General features: G+C 40.0%; 1 protein-coding gene across 1 annotated transcript; it reads left to right on the top strand.

Moving 5' to 3' along the window:
* Positions 1-4,841: 4,841 nt before the first annotated feature.
* On the top strand, positions 4,842-8,188 carry LOC121650626 (zinc finger MYM-type protein 1-like). The gene is made up of 2 exons (XM_042002195.1): positions 4,842-5,733; positions 7,382-8,188. Exons 1-2 carry the CDS (start codon positions 5,698-5,700, stop codon positions 8,186-8,188), a joined length of 843 nt encoding a protein of 280 aa, XP_041858129.1. The 5' UTR covers positions 4,842-5,697.
* Positions 8,189-8,556: the final 368 nt, after the last annotated feature.

Genomic DNA, 8,556 nt, shown 5'->3' with positions numbered 1-8,556 from the left:
GCACTGTGTGTGGATGCTGTCAGGGCGGGCAGAGGGAGGGGGAGGAGTATGGGGGTGGACCCTGTAGTAACGGCAGCAGATTAAATGGATCCCACCAGCCAATCACAGCATGGATACACCAGCTTTGTAGTAGCCCCCACCCCGCCCCCACATAGCCGTCAGATATCCAAGCAGGGGAGCCTGGGTTGGATAAAATGAGAGTGGGATGGTAATGAGCAATGAATGAGTCATGCATCCAGAGTGGGCTTCTGCCTGGAGAACTTGCGACAGCAGTGGGCCGTTAGAGAGGGGAGCTATTTTCAAAATCACGTTGCCACAGTAACTGGTCACGACTGGGGCCACAAATAGACAAACAACACAAAAGAGACAAACATCAAACCTAAACTAAACAGGACTTTCATGAATGCATGTCGTCATAGGAAGTTATACAAATACAACCAGCTCTGCTCTTTTGGATTCAAATGAGCCAGACTATGAAATTGATAAAGAATAAAACAAATAAAATAAAATAAAATAAAAATAAAAATTAACCCGTTTTATACACCAGTGTTCTGCTTGCACTCTTTTAATAGTGTGTTTCCTGCACCATGAGGTGTATGCATGAGCAATAACAATGTTAACACCCCCACATAGGTGTCAGTGCAGTATAACGTTAATGCCACAGCATTACAAATCTTGAATATTTTGGTGAGGCACATCAGTATTCACTGTGTGCTGCTCATTCTAACCCTTTACATTATGATAAAATATACAATAAAGAATTAAACAGCATGTGTCTGTACCAGGGATGCGATCTGGCAGCTGGGATCCTTTTCTTTCTTTGCAGTCTTTGTCTGAATGTTCATTTCCTTGAGGTATACACTGATGTAAGCCTGCATGCAAATGAAGTATCAAATATAGCATCATGATGGCAGTGAAAGGATAGAAAGGATATGCAGCCTGCTTGTGTTATTCACACTGCAACGCAAATGTGATTATTCTCCCACGTCCTAGACTCTAATTCAGGCTCAGTATTCACCTTTTACAGCAGAAGGGGAAGTGAATGTACAGACTGGAGGCTCAGCAATCAATGGTTGTTAAAGCTCTTGCTGCTCCCACCTCACTGAAAGGGAATCAGAAAAAAACCAAACCAGCAGAGAGGAGCAGAAAAGGATGCTTTGAAGATCACTGTGCTTACGTAGAATGGCATCACAAACTGTGGTGCCTGACAGGGACAGGCTTCAAACATGAAAGATGGGACAGTGTACTTCCAGTGTAGCTACTCTCTCATGCACAGTGGCAGTCTTATGCACAGGAGGGTATCTGAAAGTGATGTAGATAAAACACAGTAAGAGCCAGTTCATCCTCTCAGACCTGAAACCATCTCAGGCGGTTTTGCAGTGTAATTGTGTTGCCTGCTGTTGAGTGCAGGACGACTGTCTCCTTCCCAGGATGTGGTTTACTTTCAACACAGCTGTAATTGACACTGATTGATTTGCTTGTTTTCCAAACATGTCCAGAGATGGGACCCTTGAGGATGGATGCATAGGATGTGGTATCTTTTTCATCTCTGTAAAGTCCATCTGTGCTTGGTCTTAACATGCGATCTCATTCAAACATTGAGCTCCTTTAAATTTAGGATTTAAACAGAATCTTGCCAGTTCACAGTTTAATTCTGGTTTGACCCAAAAATGCAACACAATCTCAAAACTTTTTTTCTTTAAACTTTATTTCCTCTTTCGCTCCCAATCTTTTCTAATCCATTAAGCTGTGGTTACGTATTCTGGGCTGTTACATAAGGAAATGTTTTTCTAATGCATAACTGACCCCAAATGACATAAAGACCCATTAGGAGGACAGAAGCATTCGCTCTCATGATCTAGATGTGAACTCTTAAGGCTAGAGTTTCTACGCCAGACATCACATAGAACTCTTTCTTCTGTGTTAAACAAGGAACAGGCATAATAATCCATCAATACTCATGGCCAAGGCAGATGACAAGACAAACACACTAAAAGGCGTTTAACTGATTTAAAAGGCTGCTGCTCTACAAACCCCATCCTCGAGCAAAGCTGTAGATCAGTTGTGTAATGTTACATGAACTACAGCCTGATGACAAGTCTGAGAGATTAAACAAAAACACAATTTCAAAGTGGAGATGTCTGCACACCAAAAGCTCTCACAGAAACACATCAAAACTTTAATCTTGTTATGTAAGTTTGGACTAAATTGAAATGTAAGTGTTTTTTAACCCTTTTAAATGCTTTCATGTATAAAGCAGCATCAAACGTTTGGGCCTCCAAGTTAAAATTTTTGTCACTTTGAAATGTGAAATGAGAAGATCTCTAAAACGCAAGGCAAGCTTATTTTTATAGCACAATTCAACAATAGTGTGATTCAAAGTGCTTTGCGGAGACATTGAAACATCAGACAATAAGAAGCAGAAGATCATTTCACTGTATTTTCTCATGTGCACAATTTAGAATAGGAAAGAAAGGGGTGTCATGCAAAAAATTAGGCACCCCAAGACATGCAGAATGAGGTCCATGGTAACTATTACCAAGGTGTCAGACAATAATGTTTGTTAGTGTCATGGCTTTTTTTTTTATTTCATTTTTTTAAAGGAAACATCTGATAAAATAAATTTTAAAACCTTGCCCCAAAGCAACTCTTCCTCTAAGCAGCTCTTTGTAACTAAAAATTTAAATAATTCATGCACACAAAACAGGATATTTTTAAGAAAATGGGAAAGCTTAGTCCAGTGTGTCCTCAGTTCATTATGTAGTTAAAATTTAAAACAAAAAAAAAAAAACATTCTGGGAGAACTGTCAATACGATGAAACCCATGTCTGACTGTAAAACATCATCAAGAAGATTTTGCAAACTTTGGATTAGCAGTGCACCGTGTACATGAAAAAGTGATCAAAGGAAATCATTTGCAAACACAAAATCTATGGACAGGTAAAGTTAAAATATTGCTAATTACACCCATTTTGCTGAAATGTAAAAACACATGCTTAAAGAAATAAGAATGTAGGACAAAACTTTTCGCAAAAAACTGTATTGATCATGCTTTGAGTTGGGAAATATTTCACTGGTAGAGGGAAGAATAGATCTAAATAAATACCAGTGAATTCAGGAGGCAAGCATTCCACTAAAAATTTGTAGATGAAAATAGGATGGCTTCAATGGAATAATGATCCTCAACACCGTAAAATTCTACAACAGACTACCTCATTAGGTGCATACTGAGGGGTCTGCCATTGTGTGGTTGTTTTTCAACTTAAATAATGTTAAAATATGTGAATAGAACACTGCAGACTAAAAAACCCGAGAATGTGACTGAAGTGGTTGCTTTTGAAGAGGATGAAAATCCCTCCAACAAGACCTTAAAAATATTTTTACAAAATAACTGACCATGAAATGTACCTTTTGCTTTCATTAATGTTATAAAAAAAAAGCTGTATTTTTTATTGAAATATTAACTGTCTTTGGAACATCACATATTTCTTTGTTGATTTTGTTCCTCATAGTATTAGAAATGTTGTCAATATACGTCTCAGGTACAGAAAGAGTCTGCTTGGTTAAACTGTCACCAGACAGAAAATAGCACATATGCATAAGATCCTGCACAAAAGAATCCTCTTTTGCTGCTCCTGCAGGAAACCTGGAACAAATGACACCATATTTGAGCAGAACAAATAGATTACCTGGATGCGGCTGGAGCAGTCTGCGCTTTGACAGTGATTTATGGTGGGCTGCTATCGCATTTTGCAATCCACACTGCAAGGTCACTACATTCGTAGGACAGACTCTTTACAATGCATCTGCACAATACAGTGTGAGATTACAGTCTCAGCAGCATGAAACTATAGATGTTGCTGCTGCATGTTGAAATGCATACACCAAAAATAAATTATTATAAGGATTGTTCTTGTAACCAATCTGATTGATGCAATGAATTTATGTTTGCAGTATGATGCAAAGTGTTGAATCAGTCAGTTTTTGTGGTTTCCCTATAAGGCAGTGGAAGACCAAGCTGGTCATGAGAAGCTGTTCAGACACCACAAAGCCAGGAATCATCCTCTTTTATAAAGAATGACTGGGTATAAGATGGATTGACAAAAATAAATGAAAGGACCGAATGGTTCTTTATCCTGTTGTGTGGCTCTGCTGAGAACTATTTCCCCCAAAACTAATGCAAATATGTGTTCAAAGCATGATGAATGGCTCAGTGTTCATGAGTTATTTTGGCAACAGAGAGAGGAAAATGGGACAGGATGAGTTAGTCCATGCCTCAACAGATAAAAGTCAAGCTTAAGTTAATTTTCTTTTCTATCAACAAAGGATTTTAGTTGAAGTTTTTGAAAACATTTTTTTCTTTAAAAAAAAGACACATTTTAATTAAGTTGTAACCGTTTTACGTATTATTCAGCAGTACTAACAAGTAAAAGGTAAAAATCAAACTATCCGCAGACTGCACTGCTTTATACTGTATATTGTATGTATGTGTGGGTGTTGTGATAAATAACTGAGTGCAGAGCAGGACACGCTCATAGATGCCGTAGCTATATGTGTTTTCATCCTTATGTAACTGTACCTCACGCCTCCACATCTCTGGAGAGACAAAGGCTGCAGCTTCTTGTAGGACAGAGTGTTATGATCAGCGCAGTTAACTTAGCTTTTTATCAGTAACAGGAATCCTTTCAATTTTCATCACACAGAAATTACATGATGCAGAGATGAACACATACTTTACAAATAAAAGAAACCCTAAAAGCAGTGTGGACTATTCATGGCCAGTGTTATGTTTTCATATCATATCCTGAGTCATGTTATATAAGCATTGGCGGAGCGGGGGGGTGGCTTTGGGGGCTTAAGCCCGGGTAGTTTTTTCAAAAGCCCCGGATATTTTTTTTTTAGTTAGATGCCTTACAAACTGCATAAAACAAAACCAACTACACACCATACTCGACACAACGCACACAGTGCACAGTTGTAACTTACCCCTTACCCCTAACTAACCCCTAATTTTGGTATGATCCGAATCCGGGCGCGCCACTTGAGTGTTTGTGCACGGCGCGCGCACGTAGGGCAGAGACGCTGCTTAAACAAACAAACCGGTGACCTGCTGAATGAGTCGGATAGAGGAGCGCTCTACTTCCAAAGTACTACTACAGTACAGCGGGTGGGTATTACGCAAATATGATGAGGAATCACAAAGTTGTGTTGAGATTGATGTCACGCTGCTCACCTTACCTGACACGTATTACGTTACTTGTATAAGTCTTTGCTAGCTCTGCCGGGGCTAATCATCAACGATGCTGTGTTTTCTAGCTTACATGTGTGTTGTCTATGAAATTGGAGTTAATAAACAATTAATATACTAATAAAATCATTGTCGTGTTACTAAATAGATTGTATATTTTTAGTTGCTACCTGCCATGGCTAAATTAAGTACCATCTAAATCTGTTTTAGTTCTGTACTGATATGAAAACAACCAACCATGGACATCAGGGTTTTCTTTCAAAGAAAAAACACAGGTAAATGTTATTATATTAATCAAGCTTTATGTGTAGTTCGTTATATTTGTAGTAGTAGGTGAAATAAGTGAAATTTCATTACAACAGTAGATTTATATTGATGTTCTTGATGTTTGGTTTGACTGCTAGCACAAAGAGAGAGGAACATAGAGGGAGACAAAGAGAGTGAGCAGAATGAGAACAGCAGCACAGAGACGGAACAAGATCCAGGTGAGAAAGACAATGTTAGTCGAGACAGTTCTTTGCCAAAATCTCATTAGCACGTTAGACTAGTGTGTCCTTTTAGATTTATAATTTTACGCTAATTCTAGATTTATGGTTTAATACCAACTAGTAATTAGAGAGATCAATATAGAGATACGTATCTAATGACTCTCTTTCTGATCATTTAGATAGGTCAGGAGAAGTCAGGGGAGAGAGAGAACACCAAAACACAGCAGCATTACAGCAAGAAGCAGCAGGTCGAATGACAGGAAGTTATCCAGGGACAGCTGAAAGGGTACAAAATGAGACAAGGGAAGAACAGGAATTACTGCAAGGAGCAGCAGGTGGAATAGCAGGAAATGACTTAGGAACTGCAGAAAGTGGTCCAAGACAAACTCTACTCCAACAGTATCCACTCAGCCAGTTTGGAGGCCAACAGAGAGCTTTTAATAGCAATTGGTTCCAACAATTTAAATGGCTAGAGTATTCTGTAGCAAGGAACTTGGCTTTCTGCTTTTCATGTCGTCTTTTTGGGAAGCAGAACACTATAAAAAAAGATGGCCTCAGTCGTTCAGGGTTCTCTAACTGGAAAAGGGCTTTGGATACATTTAGGGAGCACGAAACAAGTTCCACCCATGCATCATCAATGATATGCTGGCATAGCTTCAAAACCACCAAAAAACAAGGTGATGTGCTTGAGCAGCTTAGATCAGCAAATGCAGCAGAGATCTCAGACAGACGCCAGTACCTCCACAGGATCTTAGCTGTAACAAGCTTCCTTGGCAAACAAGGAATACCATTCCGTGGCCATGTTGAGCAGGAGTCCAGCCATAATCAGGGAAACTTCCTTGAGTGCATGAAGCTCCTAAAAAAATTTGATCCTTTTTTGCAAAATCACACACCTCCCTCACATACCACTTATCTTTCTCATTTTGCACAAGATGAGATGATCACTAGTATTTCACATGAAATAACAGGAAACATAGTTAAAGAGATGAAGGAAGCAAAGATATATTCTGTTATGGCTGATGAGGCTAGAGATGGGCACACAGAACAGCTAGCTGTTTGTGTACGCTTTGTGTCAGGTGAAGGCCATATCAAAGAGTGTTTTCTTGGTTTACGGAAACTTGAAAGGTTTGATGCACAGTGCATTACAGACACAATTGAGGAGCTATTGCAGTATTACACACTCAATGACTTACTTTGTGTTGCTCAATCTTATGACGGGGCATCTGTCATGAGTGGCGCGGTGGGCGGTGTGCAGGCCCGTTTTAGACAGCGACACCCTGAAGCAGTATACATTCACTGCTATGCACATGAGCTTAACCTTGTCCTTTGCCATACATGTAAAGCTATCCCTGCTGCTTCTGACTTCTTTGGACTTTTGGAAAATGTGTACACATTTTTCAACACCTCTCTGGTAAACCACACAAGGTTTAAAGAATTGCAAAAGGACCTTGGACTGGTTCCTTCTGAGCTTGTTCAGCTTTCTAACACAAGATGGGCCTGCCAAGTAAAATCAGTTACAGCCCTTCTTAACAACATTTCTGCTGTTTTAGCGACTCTCGAGGCCACAAATACCCCTATTGCAAAAGGGATCTTGTCCAAACTGTCAAAGCCCAAGACTGTGTATATGTTGATTATGTTCTCACAGGTACTTGGCGTCACTGAAGGCCTGCACCGCTACCTGCAGGGAGAAAGGCTAGACATGGGCAAAGCTGTGGAGTACAAGATGTCAGTAGTTGATACACTCACAAATCTGCGCACAGAGGCTGCTGCTGAGGAAATATTCAAGAAGGCCATGGATGTTTGCAGGGACTGCAACATCCAGATTCCTCAGGGACCGCGGCACAAGCAGAGGAGACTCGATGGCTTTGTGGTGGAGTCCAGCTGTGGCGCAACACCAAGTCTCACAAGCTCAGCAGAGTTTAGGTGTGAGATATTCTTTCCTTGTCTTGACCGAATGTTGAAGGAACTAGCAGACAGATTTTCAGGGGCAGGACAGAAAATAATGGAGGGGATTCAGGCCTGCAATCCATCTTCCCCAACATTCCTCTCTGAAGATGCCTTAAAACCCATTGCAGCCCACTACCATGTGACCATAAAGCCCGAAGAACTCCTTGTGGCAAAAAACTTCATAAAAAGAAAAATGGAAAAAGAGGACATTCACAACATTACAACAGCCTTCCACTTGCTGGATGAGGACATGTTTCCAACTCTGAAGGCCATCTTTAGAATTGCGTTAACCATTCCTGTCAGTAGCTGCAGCTGTGAGCGTTCTTTTAGTGCCCTGCGTCGTCTCCACACATGGCTAAGGAGAACCATGGGACAAGAGAGGCTGAATGATTTGGCCATATTATCTATTGAAAAGGAATACCTTAATAACATTGAACCTGAAAATGTCATTGATAGGTTCGCAACACTCAAGCCTCGAAGATACAGTCTTATATTGCCAAAGTAAATGGTTTTGTCAGTGTAGTGCAGGTCAAGATCTATGATGATGTTCAGTGCTACTATTGTATTGTTTTTATTCTGGTTTTGTCTTGGTTTAGTCCTCAATTGTCCTGATTTTAAACTGTTTTGGTTCTGGTTTATATCTGGTTTAATCCTGTATCAGTCTGGGTTTTGGACCTGGTTTTTGTTCTGTTTTATAGGAAATTTTGTACTGGTTTAGTCATGGTGTAGTATGGATAAATCCTGGTTTAGTCCTGATGTAGTGTAGTGCTGCATAAATCCTGAGTTAGTCCTGGTGCAGTATGGATGAATCTTGATTTAGTCCTGGTGTAGTGCAAAATTTGCCCTGATACAGCCCTATTTTGTTTGTTTGTT

This window comes from Melanotaenia boesemani, chromosome 12 (assembly GCF_017639745.1).
Source record: "Melanotaenia boesemani isolate fMelBoe1 chromosome 12, fMelBoe1.pri, whole genome shotgun sequence".
Taxonomy (NCBI): Eukaryota; Metazoa; Chordata; class Actinopteri; order Atheriniformes; family Melanotaeniidae; genus Melanotaenia; species Melanotaenia boesemani.
Note: the sequence above shows the minus strand (reverse complement) of the source record. Positions and strands in the feature narration are given on the sequence as shown.